Source organism: Gloeophyllum trabeum (genome assembly GCF_000344685.1).
Source record: "Gloeophyllum trabeum ATCC 11539 unplaced genomic scaffold GLOTRscaffold_00017, whole genome shotgun sequence".
NCBI classification, from domain to species: Eukaryota; Fungi; Basidiomycota; class Agaricomycetes; order Gloeophyllales; family Gloeophyllaceae; genus Gloeophyllum; species Gloeophyllum trabeum.
In genome coordinates, this window is record NW_006920426.1 from 17,562 (window position 1) to 29,961 (window position 12,400).

The 12,400-nt window shown below is 52.4% G+C and overlaps 4 protein-coding genes across 4 annotated transcripts; 2 read left to right on the plus strand and 2 right to left on the minus strand.

The window, feature by feature from the left end:
• Positions 1-812: 812 nt before the first annotated feature.
• Positions 813-3,818, plus strand: GLOTRDRAFT_118046 (kinesin-domain-containing protein; the record flags this gene model as incomplete). The annotated part of the gene is made up of 10 exons (XM_007872216.1): positions 813-1,291; positions 1,340-1,595; positions 1,647-2,123; positions 2,180-2,259; positions 2,314-2,373; positions 2,424-2,586; positions 2,656-2,796; positions 2,862-3,011; positions 3,072-3,404; positions 3,459-3,818. 10 exons carry the CDS (start codon positions 813-815, stop codon positions 3,816-3,818), a joined length of 2,499 nt encoding a protein of 832 aa, XP_007870407.1.
• Positions 3,819-4,039: 221 nt separating this feature from the next.
• Positions 4,040-4,568, minus strand: GLOTRDRAFT_8019 (uncharacterized protein; the record flags this gene model as incomplete). Its single annotated transcript, XM_007872180.2, has 3 exons — positions 4,040-4,191; positions 4,394-4,484; positions 4,530-4,568. Coding segments are annotated over 3 exons (282 nt in total), but the record flags the coding sequence as incomplete, so codon positions are not given.
• Positions 4,569-6,927: 2,359 nt separating this feature from the next.
• GLOTRDRAFT_141118 (cytochrome P450) lies at positions 6,928-9,883 on the minus strand (the record flags this gene model as incomplete). The annotated part of the gene is made up of 10 exons (XM_007872217.1): positions 6,928-7,240; positions 7,297-7,498; positions 7,557-7,960; positions 8,014-8,094; positions 8,148-8,207; positions 8,263-8,330; positions 8,382-8,576; positions 8,638-8,847; positions 8,903-9,073; positions 9,797-9,883. 10 exons carry the CDS (start codon positions 9,881-9,883, stop codon positions 6,928-6,930), a joined length of 1,791 nt encoding a protein of 596 aa, XP_007870408.1.
• A 76-nt stretch (positions 9,884-9,959) lies between these two features.
• On the plus strand, positions 9,960-11,753 carry GLOTRDRAFT_133278 (MFS general substrate transporter; the record flags this gene model as incomplete). The annotated part of the gene is made up of 8 exons (XM_007872218.1): positions 9,960-10,225; positions 10,279-10,394; positions 10,449-10,620; positions 10,677-10,819; positions 10,873-11,200; positions 11,258-11,399; positions 11,458-11,616; positions 11,673-11,753. The coding sequence occupies 8 exons, from the start codon at positions 9,960-9,962 to the stop codon at positions 11,751-11,753; spliced, it is 1,407 nt and encodes a 468-aa protein (XP_007870409.1).
• Positions 11,754-12,400: the final 647 nt, after the last annotated feature.

The window sequence follows — 12,400 nt, forward strand, 5'->3', positions numbered from 1 at the left end:
GTCCTCCAGGGAAGTAGTTGGCCCGGGTGATGGGCCGGTTAACTAGGGCCTTCCCGGTCACTCTACGATGTCGTATAATTGGTCGGCAACGGTCCTTCTCGTCATCCGGACGTTGTAAAGAATGACCAGGGCTTCGCAGAAGATAAGGCGGCGCTTAGGGTACACCAGGGGCATAGTCAGCAAACCTGATATTCCGGCTTGCCGCGAGCTTCGATAACAGAAGGGACCGTATGAGATCTTCTGGCGAGTCGACTCGGAGTTGGATAGTTGCGGTGTTCCAAGTCCCAGACATCAGAGGGGACAGGCAAGACCCACGGAGATGAAAACGCCACTTTGGCAAGCCCGCACGCCAAAGCTTTAGTCCAGTTTACGATTGATTTACCAGAGACTTCCTAGGATTCGAAAGTAGATTCAGTAGAAGGCGGTGCCTGTGAGAGTATGACACCGTCCGCAGAGAAAATAGGAGACCGAGACTGACTTGATATCAGACGATCACCCCGAGCCTTGGATGTGAACGCGGTGGTGATAAGGGGGCTATGAGATGTGCTTTACCTTCCCCGAACGTTTAGGTAAGACCCCACCCCGGGAGTTTGAAGTTGATCTTGGTCAAGTCTAAACCCTGTAAACTGTAGGGGTTTTCTGGTGGAGGATCCATTTGCAAGCTACATGAGCAATTGAAGCACTCCGGGACCTAGAGGGAGAGAGGCACGTGACCGGGACGCGTCGCGCCTTCGACTGATCTGAGTTTCCACGGTTGAATGAACATACCCTGAGCAGACACCCCTGCGTCTTTCAGTCTCTCCCATTCCAAAATGGCCGGCGAATCTACAAATGCGAGGTCTGTGCGACCACCGCCCTTCACGCCCAAGAGACCACTGTCCGTCAGTGCGTTAAGCAGCGACAGTTCAACAGTGGGTAGAATACCTCGGGCAACGACCCCGAGCAGTCTAGGGTCTGCCAGGAAATACAAGTCGACGCTTTCAGTGGAAAGTCGATCTCGCTTGTCTCAGAGGCCGCGTTCTGGTCTTTCTCCAGTGCCTGGTACCCCCACCAAAGCTTCTTCGTACGATGCTTCGCGACCCAAGACGCCGTCAACCCCACGTTCACGGAGTAGAGGAGCGGAAAGCCCATGCCCTGATCTGCCAAGTGAGATGGACGTTACCCAAGTAGATCCAGAGGAAGTACTGGTGGACTACCAGACGGTTGAGGCTGGAGACATCTCGGGCGAGATAGACGAAGCACTGTTAACCAGGGACCACGGCGCGGAAGACAAAGTCATGGTTTCAATCAGGTACGTTCTGGCGTTTTATGGTCAATGTGGTTCGTTCATGCTTCTTAGAATCCGGCCTTCGACCTCGCCAATAGCTTGGGACATTTCAGAGGCCCAGTCGAAAACTCTCAAACTATTTCCCCAATATGCTAAATCGACTATGTCCTCACCACCCCAGTTCAATTTCGACGAGATTCTGACAGGTTCTGAGAACAAACCTGTCTATAACGCCGTTGCTAGGAGTCATGTTTGTGCGGCTATGGATGGGTATAATGCTATAGTGTTTGCGTACGGACAGACTGCAAGTGGCAAAACGTTCACGCTGGTAAGTTATTATCATGCATGGCGCACTGAGCTGACTCAACACATTCTGTAGTCTGGCAATGAGGAACAGCCTGGTATAATACCCCGGGCCATGAAGGACGTGTTTGCTTTTATCCGACGAACACCGACGCGGGAATACCTCCTTCGCTGCTCCTACCTCGAAATATACAATGAAACCATCCACGACCTGCTGGCACCTCCATCCTCGACGACTTCTCATATTGTGGAAATCCATGGCTCGGGGTCGAACGTATGGTTATCCCCACTCCGCGAGGAAGTCGTCACCAGCCTGAAGGGTGTGAAGGAGGTGCTGGAGAGGGGTAACGCGAACAGGCGGACGGCTACTACTGACTGGAATGAGCGGAGTAGCCGGAGTCACAGCGTCTTTAGGCTTGTGATCGAAAGTAGGGAGAGGGCTGACGCGATGAGCTCCAGCGGAAGATGTACGCCCGGTCCTCCTCGACCACCGACACCTGGTGGTCCCAGACTGCAGGCATTAGGCGGGAAGAGCGTGCAGACCTCAGTCTTGGTACGAGTATCCTCAGCTTCTCCCCGAGATGGCCGTGCCACTCATCACGACTACAGAGTCTCATTGACCTGGCGGGATCAGAGAAGGCAACCTCAGACAAAGAAAGGACTAAAGAAGGGAAGTACATCAATCAAAGGTATGCTCATGTTCTTCCGAGATTCTTCTCCAGTAGCTCATGCGATCTCTCCAGTCTCCTTACTCTCGGCACTGTCATTGGGACCCTCGCCGATAACGCGGCAAAGCACAAAACGTATCGAATTATGCTTATTTTCCGAGGACACTAACTGACATTTCCCCAAGTGACTACGTGCCCTTCAGAAACTCGAAACTGACCCGTATGCTGCAGCCCTCGCTGTCGGGGAATGCGCGTATATCAGTGATATGCACTATCAACCCTGACACGAACGCTGTGTCGGAATCTACCAACACGCTTCTGTTTGCCCAAAGGATCAAGAAAGTCCAGGTATGTGGTTGTTCCTCGGCACGAGTACATACGGCGAGCACCTCCTGACTTCGTGGAAATCCTCTGTAGCTCAATGCCCACAAGGGCGAAGTGATGGATACGGAGGCGCTGCTTGAGAGGTACCGTATAGAGATCGAAGACTTGAAGAAGAAACTTGCCGAGAGGGAAGCTGAGGCGCCGGCCAAATCACGTCGTCTCTCTGCCCAGGAGGTTGGTTCCGACGATGTCGAGAGGTCACGTTCCAGTCCATTTGCTGATGGATGTGATGTCTACAGAAAATCGAGGAGTCCAAGGCGATGAAGGATTTGAATTCACGTATCCAGCAACTGACGAAGCTCATCCTGACGAGTCAAACGGTTGAAGAAAGGGAGGCGTCGCGCCCTGGCAGTCCTGCCAAGGTCGACTTTGATATGACACCGTACCAAGTGTGTTACGTCCTTCTTGCCGCGCATGATCGGCTTGTTGATAGATCCTCCTCTGAATAGTTGCAGCAGGAGCTGCTGGCTGCAAGACGGGAGATAGAGACGCAGTCAACACAAATTCTATCACTAGAGGCTGCGCTACTGGCACGGCCTGAACTCCCTCCTGACGCGCCTGAAGACTCTAAGGACAAGTTGATAGCTGAGCAGGCCAAGACGATCAGGGAGCTGGAGATTGTCGTTGCTGGATATGAGGACAATCTCGGCGAGCCGCTACGTGCGGTCCGGGAGGACGTCGAGCAGGAGTGGAGCGTCAAGCTCGAGAAGGAGGTCAAACTTAGGAAGGAAAAGGAGGCATGGGCGGAGGAGCTTGTCAGGCAGCTTGAGAAAGAGCGCAAGGTGCGCGCTTTCTCATTTGCGACTGGCTTACCCTCACTGATGTCTCTGATACAGATGAGGACTAAACTGGAGGAACAACGGCGAGCCTTGGCGGCCTTTGTCAGCAAGTTCGACGCCTTGGGATTAGGTGGCGACTTGGCAGTCCCCTCTCTTCCCAAGCCTCCGATGCCGGCGCCTGGAGGCGCTCACCAGATATTTGCAGAGCGACAGCGGAACAAATCGACTTCTTTCGGGCTCAGCTCGGACTTCAGCTCAAACGCTGCCGACTCCCCAGTGAAGATTGAGCTCATCCACGTCAAGGGTCAGCCAAGTCTGCTGGAACAGATGCCTGAAGAGGACCCTTGGAACGATGTTAGCTTCGAGATGGAGCCTGGTCATGATCTCCTTGGAGAGAAGGAGAACGTACCCGCGTAAGGGTTGCTTCGCGCCCCAAGCCTGCAACCATGTTGCATTTGATCTATCTGTGCTATCGATGTTGTTTTGTTATCTTGTTTTGATATTGCTCTCGCATGTTTTCTATCGAGGACACGAATACCCTGTGCAGCCGCTGTCATAGGCACGACCCTATTTAATGTCACATTTTGCATCAGACATATGCGGATGGAATGTCGACTGTTCGTGAGATATAAGCTCCGCTATTTCGGTAAGATATCTTTCACCTTCTTCACTCTCTTGTGAGGAGAATCCGCCTTTGTCAGGCTAGTCTCGATGTGGACCGCGGTGCAAACGCGGGGAGCGCCTTTCTGGTGCAACACTGAGTGGCATTGCTGCATTGCCAGGCAAACTTCTGATCACGGGCCCTTCTGAAGCAACAGGGTAGTATTCGTGCTAGTCCTTGACGAGACGTGATTGTCGAAACCGACCTAGGTTTGTGCCGTGCCCGCTGAAAACGCAATAGACGATCCTGAGGTTAAATATCGGGCTATTAGTAAAGGTCACCCACTGGCACTGCATCTGAGGCGAGGGTTAGCCTATTGAATGCCCCACACGGCATTTTTTGCTGAGACTCACTTGGTACGAAACGCCGGTGGTTTCCAGGACTCTGTAACATTCTGCTATGTATTCCGAGATGTGAAGCAACTAAGCTCAGCAGATGCATATACCTGAGGTCCACGGACAACGTACGGATGGGCTGCCCGTCCCAACTGGGGTGAGAGAGAAATCTACGAGACCGTCACGCCCACTGAGTACTTCGCCAATTGCTTGTCTTGAGCTTATCGGCCATAGCATACAATTCACCATCCACACGTCCAGACTCTGATCTTCTTGATGCTACGGAATTTCGAATGGCCACTGGTTTCATTGCAGCTAACTTGAGGCTAGGTAGGGAGCATGACGACCTGTATGCAACCTTCAGTTGTCAGGGAGCGCTGAACACGACGACAGCATGCAATAAACTTTTTTCGACTTGAAGATAATATATGACAAGGATGTAGTGAATGGGGAAGGGAGTGCCGCAAGGTGAGAATGGGTGTCAACGAGCATAACAGACATACTCCTGAGAACCACAGGGCACTATGACATCGGTATTCGTAGTACATGTATGTCACGAGGATCAGGCGAAGGTAAAGACAACAGCTAATTTGGAAACTCAAAGAGCGTTGTTGCGCGGATGATCATGGTACGCAGTCATGCGTCTGAGCCACGTCCACCGACAATAACATGTCCTCGACAGGTAAATCTGTGATACTTATACGACGTCCTGCAAAGGATGAAGAATACAACACCGCCAGTTCTGAGTTTTACAATAGGGTCGCGCGAGCGCTGGCCACAGCTCCACTTCGACCGCGGGAACTGTCGCCGTTCTACTACATATTAGTCAATTCGGAAAGAGATCGCCATTGGCTAGGAGAGTGCACAAGGCAAAAGCCAAGGTTAGGGTTAGGACATCGGACCGGCAAAACAGAAAGTACGAAGAAACGTAACGTACTCATCCAGCTGTATACACTCTGTGGTGGCGCACGGACCAATTCTCACGCCCACAGACGACACCCGTACCCTGACTGGCATGTCAAACCCGGCTCGTTGTAGGCTTGATCCTGCGCCTCTTAAAAAAGACTTAGTAGACGAGCAACTGTCTTTAATGGAGGCTTGTACCCGTTTAGTATCAGCGTCGCAGAAGTCCCCCCCAGGCTCTCGCGCGTGCTCAAAAAGGCAGGATTCTCCGCCCAAAACGGCAGGTGCACATGGTTGGCATCTGCCGGACCTCGGCACGTATATAAGGTGGTAGGGCCGTGCGAGCGGCAGAGCCCGCTACCGTAGACATAGACAAGATTTGGTAGCAAGCTGAAAACTTGACATCCTGAGCAGCATCATATACTAATATATTTATTTTGCGAAAGCAGTTGTGTTCCAGCCATGATTTCCGACTGAGCATTCACCTCAACGATTTGAAGAGATGTCCACTCACTCCTCCCTCAGGTTCTGAGTATACAAGTCATTTATGTAAAACAGCTGACATTGAAGTATGCTGCTTTCACCTGGAGACCGCATCTCCAACGCCCCAAGCTAGGTCATGTCTGTTCTCTTGAGTCCCTTGACCAGCATCCGCCACCTTGGCTAAAGATGGAAAGAGAGATTCCACGTGGTTCTACGATCGGGGTCCTTTGAGGACCCCATCTTTGATTGGTCCAAAGCCGTGTGCCGGTCCTGCCGTCCGCCATATACGGTTAAAAGCCAAATAGTGTCAAATAGATCGCGTAGATCTTGAAACGATCGCAGGAAACCTGCGAACGGCCGGGGGGTCCAAGACCCACTACCTACGGTAGCGGGAATAGTCTCGACCTCTTCAACGCTTCCTCTACCCTACACCGAGGGCTATACTGCCTATAACGTACGCGCTGAATGCGCAAGAGCGCATAGAACCTCATGTACACAATTCCTTTAAAGTGGAGGGGGCGGGTCGAGGCACTAAATGTGGCCCAGTAGAAGCCTTACTGGGATCAAAAATCACGCTGAGAGATCTGTAGCTTTTCAGACTGTCTCCTACTTTCAATGGGGAGTCCCAAAGCTCAGTAGCTCCTCCTGGTACATTATATACAGGATAAATTACAACTACTAGGTTATAGTACTGCGAGCACAACGAGAAGTCAACAGCACGAAGTTCCTTGCCGTATATTCCGCAAGGTCCACGCACGTGGTTTACCACTGCTGCGGCGCCCCAGCTACTCGTTTGGGTGGGGTTCACTTCCAAAAGCGGGCTAAGGGGGGACTTCCCTATGCTGTATCGGAAATATGCACTAGCCTAGCTCGTTGGTGCATTGAAGTCTACAGATGACATGTTGCATATGGTCCCTCGAGCAGAACAGCTGTGCTACTCAGTCGAGATCTCGAGCTTGAGCCTGAGCAATCGGGGTCGAGTCATGATATACATCTATATACAGCGCATAAATACGAAGACAAAAACATCACAAATTATACAGAGTCTAGGCGCTAATGAAAAAAAACCCGTGAACAGCAACGAGAGGACTGACTTGATAACGATATGCAAATGATTGAGATATGAGCAGGGTCCTGGCCTGCTTCACCGCTCATCGGTAGCCAATCCCCACACTTGCCATTCGGCCTGAGCCTCCTCGAACGATTTCCGGATGATCTCAGCCTTCTTCGGCGACCGCGCTTTGAACTTCACTGGGAAGATCTTTGGGATACTGACGAAACCATCCGTGAACGTCTCCTCCTCGTCATTGATGTCGGGGACGACGGAGTTGCCAGTCTTGGGGTCAATGGGCGCCTCGAAGTCGATACCCCACAGGATGCGGGAAAGCACAATGAAAAGTGAGGCCTCAGCGATGTAGGATCCTTGGCAGAATCGGCGTCCCCAGCCGAAGACGTAACTTTGAAGGTTCTCTGAGTATATGCAGTCCCAGCAGCGAGGATACGATCTACTTACTGGTCACGGCCTTGTGTATCAGGACCACTGCTCCAGGGCGTGGGCTGGCCCTCCTTGTAGAACCGGTCGGGGTTGTAGGCGCGGGGGTTGGGGTAGCGAACCGGGTCCATGTGGATGGCCCATACATTGCCAATCACGGTGGAGCCCTTGGGAATGTAGTAACCGTCGTATACGTCGTCCTGGTCGGCCAAGTGAGGGATACCTGAAGAGATAGCGGGTTGGTATCAGAGGCCACACAGTGATGCGAGAGGCAGACATACCCATGATAGTCGGCGGACGCCTCCTCAGCGTCTCCTTAATGCAGGCGACGAAGTAAGGCAAGTTGGCCTCGTCATCGAAATTAGGCATGCGGTCCTCTCCAACGACTCTGTCAATCTCATCCCGCACTTTCTTTAAGACATGTGGGTGGCTGAGCATGAACAAGATGAAACTCTGCATTGTGCTAGCGGTGGTGTCAGAGCCGGCCTCGAGCACCGTCGCCGCGGTGTACGCCAGCAGCTTGTCCCGGAGCCAGCCATCCTCAGTCAAACCGCAGCCAGGCGCCTCCTCCTTACCCTTGTCAGCACGCTCCTTCAAGTAGTTACCTACGTAGCTGTCACGGAAGATGCCGTCCTTCATGTCGTGCTTGATGTCGTCGAGGAGACCTCCCCACAGTTCCATTTCCCTGGTTCTTGTTAGCACAGCATATATTGCCAATGTGTAAAATGTTTTTCGTACCATTCGTGCATCTTCCGGCCTTCGATCCGCCAGGGTGCCAGGACATCGGGAAGCCTCCGGAGAATGGGGAAAGCATCAGCCCTAGAGACATTGATGAGTCCTTGGGAAGGGAAGCCCCGAGCGGTTGTACTCACAAATAGTTACCGGGTTGACCGACATGAGTGAAGTTGGCCAGGACATCATAGATCTTGTGGCTAGACGAACCGGTCGGTATTTGCCGCTGACGGTAATAATAGAAATCACACTTACAGATATGGGTTGTTCGTAATCCTGTGAACACGCTTGCCGTACATGACAGTCATGACTATACTCGTCGTCTAGTCGCAAGGTCAGTTGGAGTCGCGCTAATTTTGGTACGGGTGACCCACATATCTCCGGATAATGGCAAACCAGTGCGACTCAGGGACCTCGCCGTGTGGCCCTTCCACCTGCTTTTCGGCAACGCTCCTGTCGCCGTGCGTCAGCAGGTCGTAAAGGACGACTCGAGATTCAAGTTCTTGTTGCGGGCGGAGTTTCTTCGATGGACCGGGGCCAATAGCGGACTGCAGGCTCTTCCGTGCAACCTACGAAAGTGATTATCGTACAAGCCCGCTACAAGGTTGGGTAGATTGACACCGAACTAACCTTCCATTCCTTATCGTAAGGGAGAAATACCAGTCTCTGACCCGCGCTCATGATATCGTGAGCGACGTGAGGCGCCGCCCGGCTAGAGTAATAGTTGCTGCGTTTGACGAACAGCTCATCAGCGGCATCCGCACTGTTGAGAACAATGACATCCTGAGGCCCGAGCTTCAAGTGGAAGATTTGGCCGTATTGTCTAGCCCATTCGCGGAACTAAGGATATCATGTATCAGTAAACGCGATTTCCGACAATTACCTAGGTGCTTACCTTCGGGTACGGTCTTAAGACAGGGACTTGGAATAGGTTCCCGAAGAAGGGTACTCCCTTAGGACCCGGTGGAAGATTCTTGCGTGCAGCAGAGCGATTCCCGACAAACGCAAGTGCAGCAATTGCCACAGCGAGTAGTAGGGCAAACGCCTCGGTCGAGGAGATCCAAGACTGAGCCATGTCAGGCGGACAGAGACGGTTGATGGTCCCGTGTTGGGGGGAAGGGCAGTTTTTATACCAGGTCCTCAGCGGGATTGCGGGAGGGTACCCTCTACGCCGACGCTTACCTTTCAGTGTGCAGAGACGTGTCGGAGAGCGTGGTGGCTCCTAAACAGACTCCTATGCCTGCTCCGAATGCGGACTGCAACGGGGTGAATCAGGTCTCCTGGGACCGTGTAGGACCATCTAAGATCCTATCCTAAGCAAGAGAGCAGAACACCAAGAGAGCGTCGGGTCTCGTCTTACCGTGCCTCCACAGAAAGCATTTGTGGGTCGCGCTTCTGGTCGCCGTATTGTGCCTTGAAATGCCGGCGGTGGCGGGATTCCTAAATCTTGCATAGATATCGATCCCGAGCGGTATGCTTCCTAGACGCTGTAGCCGTTGTTCGTCCGGGGGCATTCTCGCTGCCGGCCGTGGGTTACATGCAGTGTCTTATTCACTATGCACGGCTCGAAGACCCCATGGACGGGACACTCTCGGCGGTAAGTAAATGGAGCTTCCATTCCATAGCGTAGAGTGCGTCGTTTGTGGGTTTCACTACTCATGCCATATATGGTACTATTTGTAAGCAAGTGGTCTGAGTTGCGTCCAGTGGCTGTGCCCCGGGAAGTGAGTGGGTCGCTGGGCAAGAACGGAGAAGAGCAGCATGTAGTCAGCGTTTGATGAGCATGGACCTTTGTTATAAGGACGCGTCGCTTGGAAAGGCGCGCTCTCTCCGTTGCATCGCCCGACATGCAGTCCTCGTCGCCGTCAGGAGCCATGGCCGTCAGTCAAAGCTCGGACGCGGGCGTTCAAGCTAGTGGACCACTGCAGGCCGACCAAGGCGTTCGAGTTACGATGCCAGGCTTCGGGGTTACGTTGCAGTCCTTCTCAGTATCGCAAGTGCCGAGGGCGGGAGAGGTTAACCCTGAGGCAGACAAGAGCTCCGACGAGACGCTACAGGAGAAGGACTCAATCGCCGCATCACAGAATGGGTTCAAGTCCGCAAGTCAGGTAGAGGAATTTACCCCGGAGAGTACTGTGCCACCGCCACCTCCGGATGGCGGATTGGATGCATGGTTGACCGTACTCGGTTCAGTACTAGTATCCTTCAGTACGTTCGGGTATGTTTCGATTCACTTTTTCTGTAGCAACAATATAGTGATTGGCTGCTTAGTGTCGTCAACTCCTATGGAGCGTTCAGCGATTACTACAAGACAACCTATCTGTCTCATTACTCGGCGACGTTGGTTTCCATGATTGGGGCTGTTCAAGTTTTTATCCTCTATGGACGTGAGTGCCGAACTTCTCTGCATATCTGTTCTTCCATGCTCAAAGGGGGCGTAGTGGGTGCCTTCTCCGGTCCCTTATTCGATGCGTACGGCCCCCGGCTCATGATTCCGACCAGCGGCTTAATCGCCACCTTTGCCCTCTTCATGCTGTCATTAACGCAGCCGCAGAAGATCTGGCAACAATATCTTACTCAAGCCATTCTGTTCAATATTGGCGCCTCAATAGGGTATGTTCGACAGATTTGACTTCGCTAGTTCCCTTACCAAAGGAGCTTCATACCAGGTTCTTCCCGGCTGTGTCCGTCATAGCTCATTGGTTTAAGCGCAACGCCGCTTACGCCATGGGATGTGTAATTGCAGGCGCAAGCGCGGGAGGGATTGTATTCCCGATCATGATCCACAAGCTAATCCCGAAGATAGGCTTTGGTACTATATACCTATCGCTGTTCTATATGTACTTGCCGCTGACCCTTTAACAGGATGGACGGTCCGAGCTATCGCGTTTATCATTGTCGGATGTTACAGTATCGCATGCGTGACGATCAAGACCCGCCGTCCGCCGAAGCCTCTACCCCCGTTCACGCGCATGGTGGACTTCGGCGCGTTCAAGGATATCCGATTCGCGCTTATGGCGGTCGGGCTGTGGCTGAATATTATCTCCGCCTTCAACCCCTTCTTCTACATCGGCCTGTACGGCATCACGACCGCTGGCCAGAACGTCCTGACGCCATACTTGTTGACTATCATGTGCGCTACAAGTATTGCCGGACGAGTTCTGCCTGGTATTATTGCGGATAAAGTCGGTCGGTGAGTATAAGCGCGACGGTCGAAACTGTCCGCTTGGTTCTGATAATTGCTGGTTAGGTTTAATATTATCACCCTTGCTACCCTCCTCTCGGGCGTACTGAGTTTGGCCATGTGGTACACCTCGGACAATGAGGCAGTCCTCGTGACATACGGAGCCCTCTACGGGTTTGTATCCGGTCCCTGCTTCTCTCTTATGCCTGTGGGTACCCTGCGTTCTTTCTCGCTCGCACCACGGAAGCTAACGTTCCTTCGTGAAGGCATGCGTCGCTCAAATCTCACCAATCGAGAAAGTCGGTGCACGCGTCGGGATCCTCTTTGGCTTTCTATCTACGGGTGCGCTCCTCGGTACACCCGTCGGTGGCGTCTTTATCAAAGACCAGACGAAACCAAACTTCCAACACCTTATCATTTACACGGTACGTGCTTTGTGGCTATTTATTCCCGCAGCTCCTCCGATTGACTCGTTGGCTAGGGAGTAATGGGTATCGCCGGAGCTTGCTTCCTCTTTGCTGCCAAGTTGAAATGCAATTCGCGATTGACTGCTATCGTCTAAGTTATTGAAAACGATCAAATGCCCCAAAAACCTAGATCATCCTCCATAGACATTGCAAGTGCTCTGCTGTCGTTTTGCATTCCGTACGCATATCTGTATTAGTACTGTATAATCACGGCCACGCAATAATTACGACAGGACTTTCTTAGATCGGTGCGTCCTTGGATAGCACCCACTCGCGTAGCGTTATGGTGTACGATACACAAGTCTTCGACATCGATTGTCGCCTGTACGTTATCTATGAACTACAGTGCCTTGCATAAGAAACTGAACATCGCATTTCCGCGCGCATTGTTTGTCCGCGCCAAATATACCCTTTTCGGGTATCGGCAAATGTGCGGCAAAGACCCATCGAGAGAGATGGTAACTAGGCATACAGCTGGGGGCAGAGTATAATGATTTACAGCCCTTAGTCTAGTTGTAGAATATACATTTCATGCATCCTCTGAAGCCTTTCGAGCCCTCTCGGGGCATCTGCGAGTCCCTGCCCAACAAATGGTCCCGCGAGAGGCCTTCCGGACCTACCCGAAAAGGGTATATTTGGCGCGGACAAACAACGCGCGCGGAAATGCGATGTTCAGTTTCTTATAGGCTCGTGACCACCCTGTCGTACCGCTATTGAGGGCAGAATATCGGTAGACAGGCTG